This window comes from Anser cygnoides, chromosome 3, assembly GCF_040182565.1.
Source record: "Anser cygnoides isolate HZ-2024a breed goose chromosome 3, Taihu_goose_T2T_genome, whole genome shotgun sequence".
Classification (NCBI taxonomy): domain Eukaryota; kingdom Metazoa; phylum Chordata; class Aves; order Anseriformes; family Anatidae; genus Anser; species Anser cygnoides.
In genome coordinates this window covers 58,414,140-58,440,332 of record NC_089875.1, presented here as the reverse complement: position 1 = coordinate 58,440,332, position 26,193 = coordinate 58,414,140, and the positions used below count along the sequence as shown (strand labels likewise).

The 26,193-nt window shown below is 36.0% G+C and overlaps 1 protein-coding gene across 1 annotated transcript in view; it reads left to right on the top strand.

Moving 5' to 3' along the window:
• The window catches only part of VTA1 (vesicle trafficking 1), a 41,871-nt gene extending 23,043 nt beyond the window's left edge, over positions 1-18,828 (top strand). Inside the window, exons 5-8 of the mRNA XM_048080755.2 lie at positions 2,098-2,209; positions 8,492-8,665; positions 9,817-9,897; positions 15,987-18,828. Of these exons, the coding sequence (XP_047936712.1) occupies positions 2,098-2,209; positions 8,492-8,665; positions 9,817-9,897; positions 15,987-16,132 (513 nt within the window). The 3' untranslated portion in view covers positions 16,133-18,828. The remainder of the gene's footprint in view (positions 1-2,097; positions 2,210-8,491; positions 8,666-9,816; positions 9,898-15,986) is intronic.
• Positions 18,829-26,193: the final 7,365 nt, after the last annotated feature.

Sequence of the window (26,193 nt, the reverse complement as noted above, 5' to 3'; positions counted from 1 at the left end):
TGCTGTGCCTGTGGCTTATAGGCTCAGCTGTTCCCAATTGGTCTGGCATGAGGCAGCCCATGGCCTCTTCTCAAAGCTGCCAAAACCTTAGCACAGGTACCCAATACAACAGCATTTCCACACCCCTATAATAACGTGTATAGAACACGTCATCAAGAAATAATTTCAGTATATTGGAAACAGAAGGGAGATGTACAGGCTGTTAAGAGTTGCGTAGTGTTCTGGATACATAATTCTGCATTTGGTGGCTTCCAGAGTATTTGTGAATGATGAAAGAATTTCATCTGCAACGCTACCTGGCCAGGAAAGATTATTCAAAGGAAGTATATAACAGAAAGTCGTGCTTTCTATTTGTGCTTTTCCTTTCTGAGGTATAGTGAATGCATTTTATTAGATCTGCCATCAGGGTATGCTGTTTTGGAGATCATTTCATTTGCAAAAACAAAAGGGCATATCTTTCTACTAGGCTGCATAAGCGTTCTGGTGGATAACAAGGGAGCTTGCTGGAGTTATCCATTATGCTATAGCTCTCTCTCCCATCATAGATAATAGTGCAGTAGACTTTTTAAAGTAAAATTTGTCACTTCAGTTTACTAATTTTCTTACTTTGGATGTGATTTCAGTCAGGACTTTTAAAGAGAAATTAATCTGTCTACCGGTTTCCAAACTACTCTTCCTGTGACTGTTACTGTGGAAATTTGAGTTCACCAGTGCCTTGCAGATGTTACTGTTGGTATGAAGCACACTACCAACCTGCATTGTTCATGTGGATAAATTATTCCATTCATCCTTCCATACTTCTCATCTCTGTTTACATGCAGTCATATCCCATGAAATACATTAGCCTGTAATTGTCAGAATGTGTGACTGGTTGCTACTGTTACAACTTTTGACAGAGTAGTTGATTTGCATAATCAGTTTAAGATTTCTCTTAACAATTGAGAACTCTTTCTGGATTAAAAGAAATCTATTGTAACAGCCCCAGGAAATATGAAATGGCCCATCCTCCTGTCATGTTTTGACATGTTAGTGTTATACGTTAAAAAATGAAATGGAAAACCTCAAACTAGGTGAGATTCTGACATTTATTTGTCACTCATGTTCTACCCTGTGAAGAGAATAATCTCTGAAAACCCAAGTGAAATGCTTCTCCTCAGTGCTTTTTTTCCAGAAACTGAAAATAGTGAAAAATATTTGTTTTCTTTAAAATACTAAAAACTATTTGTTTTCTTTAAAATAATTTAAAATACTAAAATCTGGCTACTACCAGATTTTTTCGTGTTCAAACCATGGAGGTAGAATCAGAAAGGCAAGTAGCAGATTGGTTTCTCACTTTATTTCATAAATGTACTGCTTCACAAGATAAGAATTGGCAAAAGTGAAATTGAGTACCAATATAGTAATTATTTTTTTGAGAAATACTCATGTTACAAATAACTGAACTATTGACCTTGCAATGAGGGTTTTATTTAAAGTCATTATTATGATAAGCCCTTTGTTTGCAGTTAGTTTATATATTGCTAAAGTGCTTTATCTAATTTTAAGCAATGTTGTAAAGATACAAAATTAAAACATTTTGTCTAGAATATCCCTCACATACTACATTAATCCACAACTACACCAGCCTTTCTCTGTTCATGCTTTTAAATACCTATTTGTAATTTAAAATAATGTAATGAGAAAAATTATATTATTATTGATCAGAAAGAGTAGCATTGTTTCAGATTTTTTAATCTGAAGTAAATAATCATCTAAGGAAGTTTTCTTTATTATTTCACATCAGTAATTACATGGTGGTCTGTCTTTCACAGTAGATGGTCTTTGTATAACTGATTTCCTTTTCCTTTTCCTGACATGCTGCACTAATTGAAGATCTCTAAATTTTCTTTTCATGCTGAGATCCTGTCAGAGATGTTCTTTTTGTATTTTTTTTTTTATTCACTGATTAAATTCACATGCCTTATCTTTAAATGAGTGTCAACTGATAGCAGCTTAGAAATCTCTTGTCAGGGTGGAAAACCTACTTATGTTTCTGTCTTGAATGCATTAATTCACAGAAGTGAGTGGTTAAAATAGCTGGCCTTTTACCTTCCTCAGAATGTTCAGCACAGAAAGTATGCCAGGTGGAAGGCAGCATACATTCATAACTGCTTAAAGAATGGAGAGACTCCGCAGCCTGGACCTATTGGAATGGAAGGAGAGAGCTTTGGTATGTATTGCATTTTTCTATGAGCACCCACAGGAAGCATAGCTTCCCTGTTCAGTGTTGCATTCATGATGAACCCTTTTCTACTTTTTCTTGTCAGCTTCTCCTAGTTGTTTTAATTGAACTTCAGTATTTGATTGACTTACCCAGTGTTGTTTTTTTTTTCTTTCTGTTATACTGGAGATAAACATGAAATGGGACTTAGTGAACTGGTACATAAAGTTTTGGTTGATATAGATGATCCATATGTCATGTGTACGCGCATGTAAACAGGCACTTAAATATTTATTTGTTATTATTCATTCATGTCTGGGGTCTGTACCTGGATCTTTGGTAGAATCTGAACCTGTAAATTTCAAATATGTTATAAATAGACTTGTAGTTATCTTTACATTGGTTTTGTTTTATACATGTCAAAACATTAGAAAACTGGCATTTCTTCCAGTTTTCAAATTTTTGTCATGCAATCCATATTTTGAAGCTTCTTTCCTGTTCCTCTGTGAGAAAAGAGGATGGGTATGACCTACTCTTTACAGATTGGTTGTCCCTTCCAAGAAGGTATAGCATCCTATTTCAATTGGCAGCCACTAGCTGATTCTTTATCAGAAGTTAAATGCAGGAGAAGATAAAAAAATGACAAAGTAGCTTGAGTGAAAACAGTGACTTATTTAGCTTACCACCTGTATCTGACAGTGAGCAAAGTAGAAAAAAGATAGGCAGTCTACTCCCTCCAAGCCCACCGTTGCCAGAAAGTAGTGTATCACTTGAGGTGTGAGGTTTCTTTCTATTGTCTTCCAAATGTGAACTGGAGAATATGACATACAAGGAGTTAAGTGGGTTTCTTTAGTCTTTAGAAAAGAAGTCTAAACAGAGTTCTTAACGCTGTTTTAAACTACCTAATGGGAAAGTGTAGAGAAGGTCAAGACAGGTTGCAATAAGGAAAATGCTGATTAATTATTAGGGGAAAAATAATTTTCATCATGAATCTGATCAAATACTGGTAGAAGATCAAAGAGAGATTGTAGCATCTCTGTCCTTGGAAATTTTCAAAATCTGGCTGGACGCAGTCCTGGGCAGCCTCCTCTAAATGACCATGTTGGAGCAGGGGGTTGGAATAGATAATCTCAAGACGTTCTTTCCAACCTCAGCAATTCAGTTGAAGTTCAAGTAATTATGAGCAAGTAATGAGTATGTTAGTGTGATTTCCAAGCTACTGTTTCATTCTTCTTGTTTTCCTTACCTAAAGATGCCCTACATACCTGATCATTGGAACAGCTATCTTACCCACTGTAATATGCCTGAGTCTTAGAACAGCTATATTTCAATTAAAGCATTTTCAAACTAATTTTTTTTCAACATATGATCTTTTTCAAGGCAGTTTTTTAACTGCTGGTGCAGCTGCAATGAGATGTACATTGCAACTCCAGCTGCAAGTATTGCCACATCTTTAAGTCAAATTACACCAGTTTGATAGGAATTCAATGAAGAAGATGTGAGGGGAAAAGAATCTTTTATAGTGAATGTTATGAATGGCACAATTAAATATTTATAGCTTTGATGAATGTTCTTTAGTGATTGGGCGCATAGCTATAGGAATATTTACAAAGTTCTGATACAAAATGAATTCTAAACAAAGACAAAAAATTTTTGCAAATTATATTTTACTGGAAGATACAGTTTAATAAAGAAGTGTCAGTTCTTGCTTTGTGCTTCGTAAGAAGAAAAGAAACATTGTTTGAATGTACAACTGGACCTTCCCCATTCCTTTCTGCTTGCTCATTCTCTTCCTTCCCTTGCAAGTGGAAAATGTCTGTTTAAACAGAGTGAAACTGGGTCTCTGTAGCTTGACAAATTACCATTTTTTTCCAAAGTGTTATTTTCCTTGAAAACTATACTGTAACTCTTAGAGATGTTTTTACAGTAACATAGACATGCTTTATGCAGTTCTGCTGTTGGATTTATGGATGCTTTTGTCAAGTTGCCACTATGGAAACTTTAAAGTGACATGCTTGATTTATTAATGCATTCGGAATACAAGTTGTAGAGTACACTTAAAGGTCACTTCGCAGTAGCCCCAGGTCATCCAACAAGTTTTAATACTAGTGGAAAAATTAAAAGTATAATCTCAGATGGGAAAAAGTTCTTGAATAATCACGGTGTAGCTACAGTAAAATGGATTGTCGCTACTTTCATTGCAATATATAACAAGTATTCTACGTTTATATTGCAGAGTTCTGAGAAATATTTATAGTCCCAACTAGCTGAAAGAACCGTATGTGAGCTGTCAGTGGATTTTTTTATAGTTTATTTCTCAATGCTGTGGTGGAAAAATATATATTTTATATATATATATATATATTATATATTATATATATATATATATAAGCTGTGTTCCAATAGAACCTTGCCTTCTGTGTCTTTTAGCAGCAACTCAAGCTAGAGAGAAACAGTGCAACACAATGTGGAAAAGAATTTTTTTATTTACATTAAAATTAGTTGATGATGACCAAAATATTATCTTTTTAAATCTCTGGACTCCTTAAAAATAAATTATGCTAATTTTCAGTTTAGTCTTCTGGGCTGTTGAATTTCAGTTATGTTTGGCACTTCCTTACACTAGACAATACATTTCCATATACTGTTTCTTGTTTTTCCTTGACATCTTAATGCATAATACTTTGTAATGTTAAAAAGACATTATGATCAAGTTAATATTGGGAAAACATTTGTATGCAGTATTCTGATATAAAGCATGCACCCATTTGTAGTGATAATGTAGATTGTTACATACCTTATTACCCTGTCAATCCATAGACTCCAGACTTCAGAAAGGAGAAGTCACTTTTTATATTTTCAAAACTGATGAATTCATGGATTTTGCTCTCTGTGTACTTTGCAGTGTGGTTGCAAAATGTCCTGTAGCAATTAAAAAAAGCAACTATTAATGTTAATAGTATTTTACTAAGGCTAATTTTAGACCTGTAAGCATGTTGATCAAAGTTATTTGTTGCATGTGTGTGTTGCCATGTAGTAAGATAATAAAAATATGATTTAGTTTAGGTGATAGTTTTAAAGTGATGCAGAATGTATTGCTTTCACTGAAGATTTCCTGAGCGTGTTAAAGATTATGTTTGCTGCAACTTCTGGCACAATTCATATCAATACATAAAAGTTAACTTCCTGAGGTTTGTTCCAGTTCTACATGTCAAGCGTCTGCTTATTTCTGTGGGTTAGGGTTTATCTCAAAATCACTAACATCCTGTTTTACCAGAAACTTAGTAGATTTAATCTAGATGGTGAACAAGTAGTACTGTTAAGCCTAGAGAATCCTTTATTTATATAAAAGTATCTTTGGACACGTGGTTTTAGCACCAACACTTGGTATCAGCCTTATTCCAGAAACTCTTACCTTCAATAAAAAAATAAGCCAAAAGCAAAACAGATAGCTGGTGATAGCCGTAGTACTGCGGCTTCTGAGGAAAATCTAAAGAGCCCATTGGATCCATTCTACTAAGATCCCAGCACAAAGGCTTAGGAGGCTCCAAGACAAGAAACTCGACTGGAGCTGAAAATGAATGTGAAGCAATCGTGTTACTCTTTTACAGGCTTCTTTTAAAGCATTTCAGTAAACTCAGAGTTTAAAGGTCTTTCAAATTTCTTGAGTAATTACTGCTTTATGAGAAATGAAGTCTTTAATTTTTTAGCATTCATTCCCTGAAAAATATATATTTCTCAATAACATTATGGATATTCTGATCACAGAACTTAAAAACAGTTTGTTGAATTAAATTTTTCCAGCAGCCTGAAATCCTTTTATTTACCACTACTGTTAAAACTCTTCAGGAATACTGCAAGCACATATCTCAACATAGTCTTAATATTTAATCTTTGATTTAATAAAATTTTAAATATTTACTTTGCAGTAAGAATACGTAGTATGCTTTGTTGACACTTGGGCACTGTAAACTCCTAATAAGCGTTAATTTAAACAAAGCTACTTTTATGTTTAATACAGTTTAACATTTGCCAATTGCATAATGAGCAAACAGTTGAGCTTGATCTCTTTATGCATATGCCTGCGTAAAAGTATATTGCCCTCTTGTGAATTTGCCTCTTACACACACTGCTGTTAAGGGTGGCCAACACTTTTCTTCTGGCTTCTTTCTAACATTGCTGGACTGTTAACCATTTGAGTTCCTCTCTTCTATGGCCAGAGTTCTTTACAGTTGATGGGTTTTTTTTGTCTGTTTAAAATTAATAAAATGAAAAAATCTAAGTCAGAATTGTTTCTGAAAAGAGATCAGAGAGAAAGAGATGGACAGCAAGGGCTTGAAACTTGGAGAAGGGAGTTGGCAGGAGATTAGCTGGTGTTTTTTCTTTCCCTAGTTCCCAGGGATGGGCTTTTCCTGTCTCTAAGAAAATCTGACTATGTTTGGCCCAAGTTCTGTACCTTTGAGAAACTGCAGTTTGCAAATTCTTGAGCTTGCTAGAATTTTACAGCTGAATTCCCTAAAGGTTCCGTGTAATGGAGAATCCTAAGGCTGAGGGGAGTTTCCTGCTTCTACAGTTGTATCTCAGAGCTGCTGTGGGTGGGAAACTGGCAATTAAGAGCAGGAAGCTTATGTATTCTCCATACTGGCTTGGCACAGAAAAAGACTTCCAGATTCACAGACAGAGTCCAAACTGGGGGAGAGGTATGGCGGGGGGAGGGTAAGTTGGGACAGAGAACCAGAAGGGATAGGGAGAAAGGGACAACTACCATTGCAATTAGGTGTTCCTGGACAAGGAAATTAGGAGGTGATGGGAATGAACTAGTGTTGGGTAGCATTCCACTTCTACAGGATTGACTAGAAACCATTAACTGGTCACTCCTGTAAAGAAGCTCATCTGGTGCTTACCGGTGTGGATAAACTCATGAAACAGGTTAGGTTTGGAGGCAGTGACCACATCCTGGTTGAGTTTGTGATCTCAAGGAATCCGGGCCTCACAAAGAACAAACTCAATATCCTGAACAGAAGACCAAAATTCCAGCTGTTTAAAAACCTAGTGGATAAGATCCTCTGGGACGCTATACTTAGGGACAGAGGAACAGATCAGAGCTGGCAGCTCTTTAAGGACACTTTTCTCAGAGTGCAAGTGCTCTCCATCCCTATGTGTAAGAAATCAAGCAGGGAAGGCAGGAAACCGGCATGGCTGAGAAAGGACCAACTGAGGTGCAGTTGGTCCTTCCAACTTTTTTGACCTGCAGAAAGGTCAAACTGAGGTGCAAGAAGGAAATGCACAGGCAGTGGAAGTAGGGACATGTGGTCAGGGAAGAGTGCAGGGATGCTATCTGGATATGTAAGGATGAGATCAAGAAAGCCAAGGCATGGATGGAATTTAATGTGACAGGGGATGAAAAAAATAAGAAGAGATTCTAAAGGTACATTGGCCAGAAAAGGTCTAAAGAGAGTGCACCCCCTCTGATAAATGAGAAGGGATAACTGGTGACAACAGACGTGGAGAATGCTAAGGTACTCAAAAAGTTCTTTGCCTCTGACTTCACCGGCAGTGAAGCTTGTCATGTCTCTCATTTCCGTGAACCTTTAGAGAGGGACTGGGGGAGCAAAGTCCTTCCCACTATAAGCAAAGAGCAGGTTCGAGACCACCTGATGAAACCGAACAGGTAAAAGTCTATGGGGCCCGATGCCATGCATCCCAGAAGGGAGCTGAGGTCCTGGGGCTAGCTGGTTGATGTAGTTGCCAAGCCTCTCTCCATCAGTGAAGATGGCAGCCAGGCAAAGTCCCCGGTGACTGGAAAAAGGGAAACATCGGTCCCATTTTTAAAAAAGGTAGAAAGGAAGACCTGGGGAACTACAGACCAGTGAGCATCACCTCACTGCCTGGGAAGATCATGAAACAGATCCTCCTGGAGGCAATGTTAAGGCACATGAAGAGGTGATTGGAGACAGTCAGCACAGCTTCACCAAGGGCAATTCATGCCTGACCAATCTGGTGGCCTCCTATGATGGAGTAACTGCATCAGTTGACAAGGAAGTATAAAAGTAGTACATGGAAGTATAAAAGATTGTACTAATGAGCCAAACTGTTCATATTCTGACCAGTACTGAAATGATTCGTCAATTTAAAATCAACAGTAAGTGATTTGGTTTGTTAAATGTTCTGTATCACAATGTGGTGGTAGCAATTTTTCTACTAAGAAAAGTTGAGATTTTAAAAGAAACAACTTTTCAAGTGTTTTTACAAAAGAGCTGGAGTAATTCCTATTTTGTGTTGTCTTAACAGATCTTGAAAGAGAAGAAGCAGGGTCGTCGTCTCTCCATAGTGGAACAACTCAACCAACGTCATCATCTACATATGAAGCTAATAACACACCAACTACTAATTTCACTGGCATACATATACCACCAGGTGCCCATGCGCCAGCAAATACTCCAGCTGAAGTACCTCATAACACAGGTATATCACAATCACATGCAAAAAAATCATGCCTTTATTAAGGAGCAAATTCTATGATTAGCTAGGATAAGCCTCCATTTAAATATAAAGAAAAAACATTTAGATGTGTTATGTTTTATGGCAGATGCAACCTCATAAATTTAAGCTGTAATAATACCATAGGAAAAATACTGCTAAATATATTGGCTCCTACATCCTTCTTACTCTGTCATTTTTGGACCAAAACTAAGTTCTTAAAAATGTGAATTTCTTCCCAATAGCTGCATTAAAAAGAAGAAAAGAAAAAAAAAAGTTGTATTTTTAGATTATTTGTGAACCCACAACTTTTCCACTTCCTATTGCCTTTTTTATAGTTTTATGTAAGGCTACCAAGTGAGAAGCTCGTCTTCAATCCTGACGATCATTTGATTGTTCAGATGTATTTTTATATTAGGGGACATATGAGATGTTTTTCTCACACATACCCACCCCTTCTTTTACTTTCTTATTTTAAGAATGTTTCTATGGAACAATCTATGAAAATTCAGGATGCTCTTTCTTTCAGCTTTATCAAGGGGAAATCCTTCAGATAGTTGTTGGGGGGGCAGGGGTGTTTGTGTTGTTTTTTTTATATTCAAACTAGGTAAATGTTTAGCTCTCTGTTTTTGCTAGAACTGAAAATTATGGAATATGCAGCTTGTTGGAGTATATTAGTTGTTTGTATTACCTAGTGTTAGCCCCACGGTGCTGTTTATTTAGCATCAGCATTTGCCTTTCAAATCTATCTATCTTCGTTATTCTCACCAATTGTTTTCAAAGGAATTAGGAAGGGCATAGCTTGCAAGTGTTAGATGGCAGACATGGGGCTTTAAAAATATAAAAATAGAGACTCTAATGTTAAGAGGCAGAGTATAAACTTCCATTTAAAAAGTTTACTAATACTCTTCCGTAGCAAATTTTCCTCAATACGCTAGGGTAGACGGTGTCTTTTGGACTAGTATTTTCTTAATTTGTTTAATGCTTGAAATTTAAAATTCTGTGAAGTACTGTAGTGATAAAATGAGACTGTAAATTCTTCAGTATTATTTTATAAAACATTCCTAGTCTGAAGTGGAAATTTTAAGTCTATAAACAAAAATAACCCAATTCCAATTGTTTGCATTGATTTGCAGGAGTGACAAGTAATACCATTCAACCTGCTCCTCAGAATATTCCTTTAGTAGATCCTGCCCTTTACAGTGCTCAGTCTGCAGGTAAGGTGGTGGCATTTGTATTGTCCACACATGGATGTGCTGTCCTGTGTGTTTCTCCCTGTCCCCTGCAGCTTCCTCATGCCTTAATTTGCAGCACCTAAGGAGGAAGTTTGAGAAGTAATCATTACCATTAGAAGAATGCCATAATAATCATAACTATTATCAGAACACTATCAATTCAGATTTTAAAAATAATGGACATCATCAACATTGTGTTGCTGAAAGTTTAATAGTTACTGAAATCTTTCCGATAGTGTGTGCTTCGTGTTGTCTAGCTTTTTTAATGTGTGATTTTTATTTTTTATTATTATTATTATTATTAGCCAATGAGCTAGCATTGTATTAAGCTCTTGCATAGTTGTTTCTCAGATGCGGTTCTGGGTTCTGGTATACTCAACAAAGTCTGTATTCCTGATAGCCTTTCTAAATTCTGTTTTTGGTAATTAACACACATTACCTTTCCCTAAAATTTCTTCTTTGGGCTTAGTCTGTAAGTTACTTATTCATTTCAAGAAATAATCAAGAAACACATTCCAGTGGTGTTTTCTGTTGCAGCATAGTTGTTGTGTTCCATACCAGCAGTGCTGGTTGATTGTAAGTAGTGCCTGTATTAAATGAAATAATATAAGTAACCACTGCTAATAATGTTATTTTGATTTACCATTTAGTCAAGGCTTTTATTTTTTAAAATGTCACCTGTCTTTTATGTAGAATCACTGATAACCTATAATATATTTTACTTCTGTTTTAAAATATCAGCTTTACTGAAAAAGCATTTTTAATCAGTGGAATATTATAATAGGAATTCAGTGTTTAGCTTAATTCTAGTCTGTTGTCATAAGAATCCTGAAGGGTGTATCCATCTTAATATATTAAGAAGCCAATTTTGTCAATGATGTCTTAAAAAGAAAAGTCATAAAAATCATCTTTGATAGTTACAAATCCACTTTCAGTGTTCCCTTGAAGAACAAAAGGTGCAACCTACTTTTTCTGTCTGGCATATTAATAAAACATCTCTTATTACAGTTATCTCTTACTGGAAAAAAAAATCTCCAACCTGTCACTGAACCATTTAATCTGGGTGATGGTTTTGCAGTTTGGCTGCTATTATAAGAGTTTCGGTAGCTACTTAACCAAAACAGCTGAATACTTAGAAAATAAGCTATCAGTTATGCAGGAGCTTGAGAGGGTGTATAGGATATGTCAGTCAGTAGAAGTACAGTAACATTTTGTTTGTATGCATATGAGAATTCAAAAGCATTGGTCCTTGTCTATCATCATCCTGCCATACATGTGTGGTCATTACCCAAAATATTCTCCCTTCAGCTAATCGGAATAACATTGTGATTCTCCCCATACTGCTGAGGATTCCTTTTTATATCCCCAGTACTCTGCTGTGGAGTAGCCTTGTCCTGTAGGTAGATTAGGAAATGGCTGTATTTCACAACAAACATACTAAGCTGTGGGACCCAGGAGCCCTCCCCAGTTCCTGAGTTGCAAAATATATTCTGACTGCATATTGAGGTTAGGTCTTGGTATGCTCTGTTCCTATGGAACTGAAGTTTCCTTTGGGAGGGAAGGAGGGATTGGTGTAGCTTTCCAGCAGATTCATACAGCTAGCTTAGTGTGGAGTACACTTACTCCATGATTTAGACACAATGTCTGTGTCTATACTAGTAAATATGCCTGTAAATATTTGTTTGACACTGAGACCAGCTGGCACAGAACTGCTCACATCCATACTATTAAACTTTTAAACCTTTTAAACAAGGTAGTTCATTACAGCTGCCAATATTGAATGGTCTTTAGCTTGCTCTAGCCACAAATCGTGCCCAGGAATTGTTTGGGAAAATGTTAGTTGTCATGGGCCAAAACCATACTGCAATCTGTTCCAGTAGTTTGACAGTGTAGACAGTCAAGTTTAAGTGCTGAGACACATTCCCTGGCACTGTTTCATGTACTAGTATAGACATAGCCAAACAGGATATTCCACATATTCCTGCAAGACTCTTTGTGGTAGTAAGATCAAATGTATATTTTTAAAATAAATTATATATTTTCTTTGCTTCCCATAACATGGGAGAAGCAATTTGATTAATGCCATGATGGGAAGGAAACTTTTGGTGGAGAAGACTGGAATATTTATCAAAAGAAAATTTAGTTAAAATAAGAGTATTCCTTTGATTTTAGTGAGCACAAGACCTTCAGTAATTGTCCTGTCCTATGGGAACAGGTTTATGAGTTGAACATTAGCTTTTGAAAGTGTCAAAGTATATGCAGTTAAGTGTTGCTTAATGTCTTCTAGCAGAATGTAGAACTATATAGCAACTTTGTATAGTGTGTTCATGTACTTCTCTGATGGTAGTGTGTTTAAAAATTTTATTACCTCTAGATTTTGCTAACACTAAATTCATTCATAGCTATATTACACTGAGTTTTTATAAAATGTTCTTACATTACCATATGCTCCCTTCCACAGGTGGCATAGTATAGAGAAACCATTTGTCCATTCTAGTCCATTCATAATAATGTTTGTTTTTCCACACACAAAATAGAAATAAGAATTTCACATTTCATATTTTTTTATGATCTTAAGAAAAAAATCTTTAAGGAATTGTATCCTGAATGTCATAACTGCTTTAATGTGGAGGGGGGACGACATCTGGTTTAAAAAGCATTTTTATTCTTTGCCATCACCATTTTTATATACTAAGTTGCACTGATTTTATTACAATGTTCTTAAATCATCTGCCTTGTATTTGGGCAATTTCATAAAAAAGGAAGAACATCTGATGAATCTAAAAGGATATCAAGGAGAGGCATATATACATATATATGTAAAATACCCATTTCATTCTAAAACTGTTTTCTTAACATGATATTTGGCATCACTAGTCTAATTGTCTTTTGGTTTTTATTTTATCATTCTCTTAAAAGAATGATGCTTTTTGACATTAGTTATGGATTCCATGTCTGCCACATTTCAGTAATAAATATAACTACTAATAATTTCAGCTTAACATAGGAGTGGTGTGTTTCAGTATACTTTTTCCCATCTCAATATTGTTGGTAATTTTAGAGCTCAGAATCACAGACTGGTTGAGATTGGAAGAGACCTCTGGAGTTCATCTAGTCCCACCCCCCCCCCCCCCCCCACTCAAGGAGAGACACCTAGACCCAGCTGCTCAGGACCATGTCCAGACACTTTTTGAATATCTCAAGGGAGGGAGACTCCACAACCGCTCTGGGCAACCTGTTCCAGTGCTCAGTCACCTTCACAGTCAAAAAAGCATTTTCTGATTTTCATATGGAGCCTCCCATGTTTCAGTTTGTGCCTCTCGTCTAGTCCTTGGACATTGCCAAAAGAGCATGTGGCTCCACCTTCCTTACAGATTTCCTTCAGAGATCTCCAAGAACCTTCTGTGGGCTCAAGAGTCGCATCTCTTTCACCCTTTCCTCATATGAGAGATGCTCCAGTCCCATAATCATCTTTACGACTCTTCTCTAGACTCTGCACTAGCTCCATGTCTCTCTTTGTGCTGGTGAGCCCAGTAACTGGACGCAGTACTCCATGTGTAGCCTCACCAGTGCTGAGTAGAGGCGAAGGATCATCTCCCTTGACCTGCTGCCAATGTTTCTTCTAAGGCAGCTCAAGATACCATTAGTCCTCTTTCCTGCAAGGCCATGTTGTTGTCTCACATTCATCTTGGTGTCCACCAAGAGCTGCAGGTCCTTCCTTTTCTGCAAAGCTGCTTAACCCTTAGAAAGTATAAATTGAAGTTAGTTACCAACTTTTGAGGTGACACTCTTGATATGAGTACATTTTATAGATATATATAATATATATACACATATATATATCACACACACATATATATATACACACAGACATTATAGTTAAATTTCACATTATTTTGAAAACTTTACAACACAGCTGTTCTATTTCTATTCTGCTTGTCCATTGTGAATTGCTGACTTCAACAGGAGTTGAGCCCACTGAACACATCAAAAGACCAACACCCTTACTGTGTAAACTTTGGTTTATAAATTTAAAATTGTTTTTTTTTTTCCCTCAAGTTATGTCATAATAGCATCTAAAGTAGATTTCATAATAAATAAGGCTTTATGCCAGCAAAACATTAATAGAGCTCATACTGTAAAAATAAGATTAGACTGGTGAATTTAGGCTTCTTTCCAATAAGTTAGCTGAATAGTGGACTGATGCCTTGGCCAGGTTTTAAAGAATCATTTTGTAGTTTCTTTTGGCATCATAGCATAAAGCCACTTTGAGGGGAACTTGGTCATTTAAATTTCTTAAAGATGTTCAGTAATGTGGTCACAGATTTACCCCATCTGCTTTTAGTCTGTAACTTTATTTAGGTTGCAAAATAACCTAAGCATATGCTTATGTTTATGCACTCCCTCACACATATTTACTCATGTTTGTATATTTTAAGAGATTTTAATGTGGTTTCACTTATTCAACAGTAAACTAATATACATTGCAGTGTAAACAAGGCCAGCAAATTGTCACGTGCCTCAATACTCAGAAGTTATTTTGTGGTTAGATTTATTTATTGAAGGGAAAATGAAGTTCTAGAGTGTATTTTAAAAAATGGATAAAATTAATCTTAAAAGCAGTTACCCTCATGCTTTTTATTCCGGTAAGGTTGTTTTGAAAACCAGAAAATCAGTCTAGATTTTGTATTCCCAGGTTTTCCATTTTATTTGTTCAAGAACTGTTCTTAATAATAAGACTGGGGGAAGGAAAAGCAAATATAGTAGACATTTTCTGATAAGAGTTGAGATTCTTTAGTAAACATTCTCACAGTATTGCCAACAGTAGAGTTTTATTTTGAAAGAAATTGATCCAGCTAACTAAAATTGTACCCTGTAAAATGCATTTAAGTATATTTGTGTCCTTGCTTAAAATAAGAAAGCTATACTTAAGGAACTAAACCTTTCTTTAAACAATTCTATATTAAAACCTGTGTTGCGTTTAAAAATGCATTTGTTCACAGTCTATGAAATCTCTTTATTGCTTATAAAATGCAGTATGGGAAGCCTACTAAATAAATGCCTATTAGTTTCTACTATTGCTTATAATTACTTACCCGTGTTCATAAAAATTGGTCTTTTACAAATTAAGTCGTTCTGAAGTAGTTGAGTAAAGACTTTATAATTTATCCATAAGTTATTGGAGTGGCATGGAATTAGCCTTTAAACTCCCAGTGAATTCATGGGTGGGAGGAGGGATACTAATATAACTGTGCTTTATATTATGCACACATCAGTGATTACCTATTAAATGTTTTCTAGTGAAGGTGCAAGTCTCCACTATGCTTTATAGAATGTTGAATGCATGTGTGTGAGCATTAGACTTCATTATGTTGGACCTTATGTCAAGGAAATATTCTTATTAATAAATGACAGTTGTTTTATACTGTATTATGAGAATAGTTTTGCTAGTGTTCTCCAATATGAAAAAAGTGGGGTAATTTAATGGAACCATCATTTGTGGTCACTTTACATAAAATTTGAAACATAAACATTACCTAGAAAAACAGAAATATAATATGTGCAGAAACATCCCAATGAGAAATGCTTCTAAATCTTGAACACTTGCTCCAGTTGAGAGTGAACAGTTTCTAACTGATTTTATTATTCCTGAAGAAGAGAGCAAAGTAATCATACTGTAAGCACAAAAAACGCTCCTTTTCTCTTGCAGGTTGTGATATGATTACAGCTAGCTTATTGTTAAAATGCTCTTTTTTGCTGCCTTAGATGAAGAGCAGATCTTTCTCAAAGGTATTGACTTACTTTTGAAAGGCACTGGGTCATATAAAAAACAGTGTTTTGAAAGGTTCTTTTATACTTTTTCAAGGGCCAGCAGCAAAGAAGTTAAGCTTTCTATGAACGGAAAGAAGAGTGAACAGAAGACCATGGTCTCATCTTTGTAATGTTACCACAGATATCAGCCTGATCTTTGTAATGTTACTGCAAATATAAGTAAAACATAGAAATCAAGTAAAGGGAAGTGTCATTCAGATTTCCCTTTTTGTAACTTTTTAATAATTATGTTTTTGCAGGGGAAGTCCACTTGACTCCAGAGGACTTTGCCAGAGCTCAGAAATACTGCAAATATGCTGGCAGCGCTTTGCAATATGAAGATGTGAGCACTGCTGTGCAGAATCTACAGAAGGCCCTCAAGTTATTGGTTACAGGCAGAGAATGAAGCCTTTATCCGACAGATTAATGTCATTTGCCTAAAGAACTAACAGCTTATTACTGTACCTATTAGGGGAGTGGAAGTATAAAGAAGTTCTCAATTCCATCACCTGTGACAATGAAATCACTGTTTCAGTGTCAGATTAGCAGTTAAGAGTATGGTAGGAATCTCTGTTTTCATTTTACAAATAGTGGAGCTAGAAACATATGAATGCGGTGGTTTGTTGTAAGCAAAATACAGAAGTACTGCGGATACTGCTCAAGAGTTAGAATTCATGTTTCAATATTTAGATTATTGAAATGGAAAAATGCTGAATCTGTTAAAAGCTTGAACATAAGAATGCTCTGTTAAAATTCTGGCTGATTTTATTATTTCAAACAATTATTTGAAAACTATAATAGCTTTAAAATGGTAACTAAATTCAGGGCTTCCTCCTGAAATGAGAGCATATGAGAAGACTGACAAATATACAGTGGGAAGGACTTTTTTCTGTATTTAAATTATTTGGGTATTATCTGAGACATAAATCAAAGTTAAGAGAGTCTTGAGGATGTTTGTGATTCATTTTAAAACATGCAGGAAAAGCATTTCTTCATATATCAGAGCAAATAATTTTGATAGTGTTCCAAACAAACTCCCTACAACTGCAAGGGCTGCTATATGTAGTCTTGATCATTGGTTCTTGTTCCTTTTACATGAACACTTACAATTTTCTTTATGTATGGATAACTAGAGAAAGTACTAATATTTATCAGAGATGAGGCTGAAACCAGAGGCAGAGATTCTAAACAACGTGAACTTTTAGGGAGATTTACTTCGTGGCTGTTCCATCTCTTTAATAGGCTGAATCAAAGGCCAGTTCTTCAACCATTAAAGCAGTTTAGGTTCATCTCTGCTACTAGTGTCATAGAACTTTGTATTTCCAGCTAATATTCTTCCTGTCAGCTTTGTTGTGGAGACTATTTGGACTTGGGAATTAATTAAAATATCTTGGAAATGGAATTTTGAGTCTTTATAAAGTGTACCCTTGCAATTCTAGAGCTCTTGATTGTTAAAAATTCATCCATGCTGTTTGAAAGAAAGAATAAGTAGTCTTTTAACCAATGTGACGTAGTAATTGAGTACACCGCAAAGCATGTGCGATTTATGTAATAACTTTTAACATCTTTCTTTCCAACCTGCCAGATCAAATACACATATTCTTTGTAACTGCACTGTTTTTTCAGTGTCTGAAATATGTCTGATACTCAAAGGAAAAAGGTGAGGAAAAAAAAACCATAAGCATGCATTAAAATTTCACTGGTCATATCATTTTAAGAGTGCAGACCTATTTGACAGCAAGTTTAAAAAGGGTAGTATGAAACTTATTCATGTATCATTAAGCAAGATTTAATGGCTAGAATCATTATTTTTTAATGTAGAAGTTTTACAACAGTTCACCAAACTTTGTTTGAAGCCATATATTTAAGCTGCTGATGTTTGGTATTTATCATCCAAACTGATGCGTAAAGTAAATCATAGCAAAACATGTCCATTCCATTAAGTACAGCCTCTGGGACAGCTTTAAATGTGGCAGATAGCCCTAAAGTTCAAACCAGTGTTGCAGAACAGTTTGAAAAGTGTAATTATTTGAAAATGTCAGGAGAACATGGGTAGATAGACTAATTATTCCAAATTGGAATTTGTGGTAGGCACTGGAATTTATGGCCCCATTGTTAAATATTGTGTGAGCTTGTCTAAGTGTTGACTGATTCATTTTACAGCTGCTCTAAATGATAAAGCACAAACCCATAATTCCTCTAAACCCAGTTCCCGACACATACAATAGTAACTAAAAGAGAGTGCTGTTTCTATTGTTTGCCACCAACAGATCTCTCTTCTTTGCTGATGATTACAACCCACATTTGCTCACCTTTCTCCTTTGGATTGTGAGCTCTCAATCTTAACCTTGTTTAGCAAAGGAGAAAAATAGTTTTCTTTCAGATGTTCCATGTTCAGTTGTGCTGATGTAAACTAGAATTTTAGTAAATCTGTTCAATATTTGTGACTTAAAAGGCTTTTTGGTGTTGCTTAATGGTTTTGCAGTTCTTTAAGCTTTTACATGTCTGCAGGGAAAGTCCCCATATTATACTTCAGGATCCCTTCCGGAAAAGTATCTTGCAGATCAGGTTGCTGTTCATGAAATGTATACTCTTAGTTTTTTAATACCGAAGGTGTACTTTCCAAATCGTTCCACTCATATCAGGTGAAATATTTAAAGGATTGTAAATGGAGTTTCTGAAGCACAGACTTAAGTATGATAATCACTTCAATTATACTACTTGGTGCTATATGATACCTACCAGAAATCAACAACAGAGAAACTCACTGTTGGGGGGGGGCGGGCGGCAGGGAGTGGCAACATGCATGTGTATGAGCATCTGTAATATGCATGTAAATTCAATGGTGAACTATAAGAATGCCTTCCCAAAAAGGGATTCTTGTACCTTGTTTACAAGTATTGGAAAATGTCAGATATGAATATATAGATACTTCTGGCAAATGTTTTTAATGACCTTTAAATATATTATTATAGTGCCAAAAGTTACCTTTTAATTGTGCAGTGTTCCAAATGAGTGATCTTTGATTTTCTTCTTCTGAACAGTAAAACTAGGAGCCTGGTTTAGAAAAAGAAAAAAAAAAAAAAAAAAAAAAACCACAAATTTAGAGAAAATTAGATTTACAAGAGGACAAAAATAGTCTGTTATTGCAAAGTTTTTGTGGTAATGTTCTGATTGAGATTGCAAGGTTCCCCTGGTTTATAAAGTATTATTCTTGCTTTCTTTTAAAATGCCCTTTGTTGTGCAGTTTATGGAATTAGAGCCTGCACCTGGATATGTGGATTTGGGAAACCTAAAGTTTCGTGCTAAGCTTCTAAACCATTGTTGCTACCTGATACTGATCGCAATTTTCTTCACAGTCATTATTTTTAAGTTGGAATTTTTACCCAGTTTAGTAGGTAATGTAAAGATGTTTCTTTCTTACTGCATTGCAACTTTCCAGTGCACAGGTGTAGTTACAGGAGAATTGGAGAAAACATGAATTTATATTAAATATTTCACTATCAGCAAGAAAGAAAAGAATCTGAAGTTGCTAGTGGAGCTCTTTTGGGGTTGCATGTGTATTGGAACAGTCTGGTGATAAAGATGTTTCTGAATATAATGCTTTCAATGATCTCAGAATAGGAACTTTGTAAATGGGAGTATTGAAAACCAACTTGAAAGAGAGGAGAGGTATCTCCCACAGTGGAGAGAATCTCACATTCCACAAAATCGGAGAGGTCACAAAAATGATTGGAGAAGAAAATGGAAGAAATACTTAGAATCCTACAGTGTCTGCAATAAAATTTCTTTAGAGCCTTGGAAGAGATGGGATAGAAGCTGGACATAAAGGCAAAAGATTACAGGAATATAGGTAGGTATCTAAGTGCTAAGAAGCACTAGAATGGCAGTGGGGAAAAAAAAAACAAAACTATGAGCAACATGGTGGAAAAGGTAAGTTACAGCATAGGAGAAAGTTAACCTTGCTGAGCAAATCATAGCAGAGACAAAGTCTAGCTCTAAAAGGAAAGAAAAGTGGGGGGGGGGGGAGGTGGTGAAGTCATTAGTATGCTGAAAATGGAGAGGAGCAGAACTTTTCATCCTTGGGACTGATGTGCTCATTAAAGTACATCATATTTATTAAATTATTAAAATTGGTTTGGGGTGTCCCCTTTGGAAAACATAAGACACCTCATAAATAACAGCATAGTATCTGCAGAGACCTGCAAAGATGCATGTTTGTCCTTAAAATGTCTCCTGATTTTGTGCTTTCATTTGTATTTTGATTTTCCTCTCCTTTTTTCCGCTGTTTTTATTCTGTAGTTTTCCTATAGCTACAGGGGGGTTTGTTTTGATTTATTACAGTGCTAAGTGTCAGTGATAGCCTACATATTTAGACATTCTCAGGTAATTTGGGAAGGTTAACAAGTCTGGGTTTTTACCTAATGTGAGCTATAAAGAAAATGCGGGGATTGTACTTCCCCCAACCTTGAGCTTCAGAGAATCTTTGGCAGCATTATGACTATAATATTTGCAGAAGGCTGTGTGGAAATTAACTCTTCAATCACAGCTCAACAAATGGCTTTATTGAAGTTTGGAGACCTCCACCTAAGTGGTTGGTGAAATTGTCAATTTTCCTTGCCTCACTTAACGCATCTCTAAAATGGGCTTCTTTAGATTTAACAGTTGTTACATAATGATTTTTCTTTGCATTTTGATTTTAAGTAGATGTGTAGGATGATTTTTTTTTCAGTGCAGAGAGTAAACTTATTTAAAATACTTGGTTGGATTCTGATCGTTGTTGATGGAAGTTACTAACTGCCAAGAAATGCAAAGGAGGAATACTGAGATGATAAAGAAAAATGGAAATTCTTATATATTGAAAATAGATTGAGTCTAGTTGTGGAATGGTTTTCTTAAGGCATTATGGACAAAGGATTAATTTCTTTTAAGACATCTTAATAGATTTATAGATGGGATTACATTACAAGTTTGAAATTATTCTGGAGTTAAAATTTCAATTTGTCACTGAGTTTTGGGGAAGGTCTTTCTGGCTTCTGGACCATGGTCCATCACCGAAAGTACCTGGAAATGTTAACCATAAAAAAATGTTCAGTAGAATCCAAGATACTGTGATGACCTGATCTCAGTACCTTCCAGTCATGCATCATTTTGTCTTGATTAGATCTAACGTTTGTTATGATGCATTGGAAGCATTTTGTGATTTATAGTGAATGCGGGACAGAATGAAGATAACTTTATACATCGAATGAATTCTGTACCTAGTGTATGTTTGTTTGTGGTGGTGAACGAGTATCCCTGTGATGCAAAGTATTTTATTTGAGCACATGTCTGAGTGTAGAAATATGAGAAGTCATATGAGGAGCTTATCAAAGATTCAGATGTATGGCATATTGCCATGATACAGCGCTGCTTAAAATAGAGGCCATACCTGTTATGTGAATACAGCTTTGCAGGACCTACCCCTTATGAAATCCCTGTGAGCTGTTTTTTTCTGTTTTGTTTTGTTTAAAAAAAAAATCTTTTTTGCTGAAGGTAGTCAAATATATCAGCACAGTATTGGGAAATATACCTTACTCGGTGCAGGTATTAAATCTCTGTGAAACAAGCGTGCAAGTGCTCATGATCACTGCACTTCAGCTCAGCAACCCTTTGATAATAGAAGCTTTACACACATCTGGCCTTTCTCCTACACTGATTTGTGTGAGTGACTTCACCCATTTGAATGGTCCTATTGAGGCGATAAGAGTACTTATGTATATAAGTGTTTGCTGTATTACGATAGAAAGCTTTGGCAAGAGGCATGTTGCTTGTTGTTCAGTAAAGTATAGCCAATGTGTAGCTAGAACAATAGCAGCAGCTTTAATGGAGCCAAATCTGGCATACCTCTAGTTCTACCAGTGTGGGGGTTCCAACCTCATAATCTCAATGCTGACAAATTTTGAGACAGAAGTCAGCTTTTTTTCTATTTATGTTTTCTGTTGGGAAATGGTGAGATTTTATGTGGACTTAAATAAAACAATAGTGACAAATCTTTTTGAACCTAATTGCTCTAGACTTGCTGGAAAGCCCTCTGTTGAGGGCTCTGTCTGTTTTATGTCCAAATATATCTAAACACAGCTTCTATTAGCAAGAATGCAATTCTTACAATAACAGCCTTGCCATGCAATAACATGCAATATAATTGCCTTGCCATGCAATAACATGCAGTATAATAAAAACATGCAATAACAGCCTTGCCATGTTTATGGGAGGTGGTCATGAAAGACAGCAACTTCTGTTCTTGTTCACTCTCAATCATCCACCTAAATTTGAACATTAGTCTCTTTTGAAGATAGCATTGTTGAAACTTTCTTCCCTATACCACATAGCTTTACATGATAAATTTCTCCTGCAGGCTCTGGGTTACTAAGCAGTCAGTCATCCCTTGCTGCAGCTTAAGTGAGACACAGTGTAAAATGTGAAGTTTCTTTCTTTAGCCACTTTTCATAGTAACTAATGTTTGATACTGCTTAGTCAACTTTCTGGGAAGCAATCTGTTTGTAAGCGATTCCCCCAGTATATGCCAAATTTACTGATCTCTGCATATTTATTTAAATGTCTAAGCTCTTAGAACTTAAGCACATTGAAATATGCTAAGCATCCTGCTACTGCATGGCTAGCACCTGCACATTTCTTTAGTATGTGACAATGGAAACACCTATCAAGACTACGGAAATCCAAGTTACGATTCTACAGTTTCTTCTTCTGTCGCAGTTCATTTTTCAGAGGTTATCTTGCTTATTCGGATGGCTTTGAGTCTTTCTAGTCAATGTAGACACAGATGCTGCACTATGCAAATCTTCAGGACCAGCCTCAAAACAGGCAATTTTTTTTTCCTTTGTTCACACAGCTCCAGTCTTAGATTGCATAATAAGATAAGTGACTTTATGCAACCATTCACTCTCAATGACTACTGCTGTTAGTCTTCTGTCTAGAAATTTCTTGATCTTCAGTCAACATTGTCTTTTAAGTCCTCAGCTATGCAAAGTGTGGGGTCTCTAAAGCAATGAAGGAAAAAAACATCTGTTTATGCCTTCCAACTTAAAAGCTCTTTCATGTTAAGGCTTTTATAAAGGAGAAATGCAAAACAGGATGGGAACCTTGAGTTTTCCAAACATGAAATTTTTGGACACTGAAAGTGCTTTCTCCTTGAAAGATATTTGTAAGGAACTCTACAGAACTCTAGAGAAGGAACTCTAGAGAAGACCTGAGAGTGTCGGCCATTTTTCCTGAAATTCTTCATCTTTTCCTGTTAAAGTCTGTTAAACTATAGCAGTTTTCTGAGGTTTTGGCAAGCAACTGGCATAAGTACTACTCCAGGAATATATATTGAATCAATCTGCATCTGACTATGTTCTTTCATCATTACTCCAAAACAAATGTATTACTGACTGCCACTCACTCACTGTCCAAAATATTTGGCATAATGCTTGAATCTAGAAACACTGACAAAAAGTACTATGTTCTGCAGAAGCTTGTTTTGTTATTGTGACCAAACCCAGTAGCCACCATGTCTACTACCGCCTTAAAAGAGAGTGATCAAATAAAAACTTGAGTGGCTTTGTTTTATAGTAGAAGACAGACAACCGCCTGACAAATTGACAATATTTGCAAGACTTGCTAAATAATTTCTTCCAGCTTTCTGGTATGTTATTAGCACAAAGCTATTGTCACATGACTCTGGGTCTCCCAGGAGAATACCAGAGCTCATGCATGTCCACTGTGTCTCTTTATTCCTGAAGAAAATTTCACTTGCAAAGATGAGTAATCCATTGAAGGAAACCATGTTTAGCACCTGTACAGTGAGGTTGTCATTTTGATAAGGATAGCTACCTGATACTTTTTGTCTCTAGGGGACCTCTCTTCACTTTCAAAAATAATCTGTTGTGTATGCTGTGCTCCCTTACCCTCAGTTCCCTAAAATCCCACTTGTGCACGTTCTTGTAGACGCCATAGAGGAGCCTCCACAGACATACCAATATGATTTCTGAAGTTACGTGTTCTAGCTGCAGAGGAAGTGTTTTGAAATCTTTTTGTAGAATGGAATCCAAATTTTTCATCCTTTGTACTATGACTGGCCTCATTGATTCAATCTCATTTTAGTTGCCAGTCATCTCCAGTGTTTGACAGCTGGTAACCTCAGACATGCTTAAAATTATGAAACATTTTTTTCTTCACCACATTTGAACTCCTGTTCTCTTTGTTCTTTTCTCTTCTAGAACTCCTCCCATTAGACTCCCATTATCTCATTAGATTTGCTAATAGAATCGTGTTTAGAATGTGCCTCAGAGAAAGGGAATTTACAATTATTTCTTGACATCAAAAATGAGTATATCATAGGCCAGTCTTAACCCTTAAAAACATGAATATATTTTTCAGTAATCACTGTCATCTTCAGTAATTCCAGTTTCTCAGTCTGTAAGTACTGAGAAGGACAATTCCAGATTAGTGTCCTATTCATAGTCCCAGAGGTCCTCTTTTCTTTGCTTGGAGCCAGCCGATGTATCATGTGCCTCAGGTATTGAACACAGAAGCTGAGATGCAGCCGGTGCTTGTAGCTGCAGGTTTCAGCATATTTTCTCCTACTATGTTTGAAGCATTGGGTGATGGTTCTTCCATTTATTGAAAAGTAGAAACCTCACTGCGACTTAATATTGGTTTTGTATTTTTGATTTACCAGTGTTTTGACAAAGGGCTATTCCACCTTCTGTCAAAAAAAATGCTTTTTCTACTAGCTAGCTATCCAATCAGGAGAACAGGAGTCAGGCCTTAGGGTCCACAAACCTGATGTTCTACCCTCTTTAAGGAGTAGGTTATGGGTCAGAGAAGAGAAATGACTCCAAGGATTTACTTCTTTTATTTTTCTGTGAACATGGGTATCAGAGTTTCACCTGAAATCATTGGCCGTGCAGACATCTTTATAAGATAAACATGATTAATTCATGTGAGCATAAACAAAGTTACCATTTTTTAATTTTTCAAACTAATCTTTAACGTAGTTTTAATGTAATTAATATTTTTATCTGGTTAGTTACAATTGAAACCAGAGGTTTTACGTATTTGAAGTCTCAAAACAGCAAAAGAGGATAGAAGTGGGAGAGGAAACTTCCACAGCAAAATTCTCCTCCTTCATGTATCTTTCTTAGTGCATTACACCATAGGTTCATTTGATTGCCTGGAGAGAGATTTGCATAGACTTGTATCCACTAAGTTAAAGTGCTCAGCTAACTAATATACATAAAGCTGCATTTTAGACCACATAGAAACAAAAATTTTAGGAATGTTAGATGCAAATATTTTTTCACACCATAGACATTTAAATGTATTCCACACTTGAGAAATGGGGCTTTAAAAGTTAGCACATCCATTTTTATCTGATACTTATTTAGATGCTAAACTTGCCACCGAATTACAGATCGTAACTTGCATTTTGGCATTTGCAAACAAGTCGTCATGCTTCATGATCACACTAAATCCTGGAATCTGTTGCAGGTTTTCAGCTGTTGAATGCAAATAGTGATTTCTTTGGTGTTTCCCTTCCCTGGCACCACAAATTTTGATTTGTGTTGTCAAAATAGGCAGGAAGAGAGGAAAGTGACCTAGACAGATTATTCATAAAAGGAAAGCTAATAAAATTCAGCATATGAATACCAGCCTCTAGTTTACTAATGTCTGGTTTGATCATATCTAATTTAGTGTGTAGATGAATCTAGGGCTGTAGACATCTTTGACTAAAATGGTGAAATTAGCACTTTCCAGGCGACAAAATTAGAACTTTTGTATGTAGAATCCTGTGTAGAGGAAGTTATGCAATAAGAATATTTATGGGCAGGAAAAGTTATTCTTTTTATTCTGTTTACCTCTCTGACTGCTCTCAATTAATGTTTTATGCACGTAGCTAGCTTGTTTGTTGCTGAAGTTGCCGTGAATCATGAACAAATCACATAACCAGTATAAAAGAAACCCAATCACTGCCCTGCAATGTGGCAACAGTAATGGTAGGTACTTCAGGCTCTTCAATAGTTTTTTTTATTATTGACATTCCATTGTAAAAACTAGGAGTAGCTGGTGAATGACTTGCTTTGTTCTTCCTAAGATGAAGCATGCTTATCCATATGTATGCTATTTTACTCATAGCTGCAAGCACAATTTCTGTGAGTTCTTGTAATTGCTACAGGAATCAATAGGTTCTTGGAGACATCGTATTCTTTGGTGACATATGATTGCAGTGAAAGTAAAGGAGAAGTGGGGAAAGCCTCCAGGGGTAGAGGGAGGAAATAGTTTGAGGATGCAGGAGAACTCACATTGAGATTCCTCTTCAGAAGAAAAAAAGATAATGAAAACAGCAAAGTACTCTGTAGAGTCAGCTCTGAGTTTCAGCTTATTTGGTTCTGAAGAATTTTAGCTGCTAAACTGCCCCTTAAG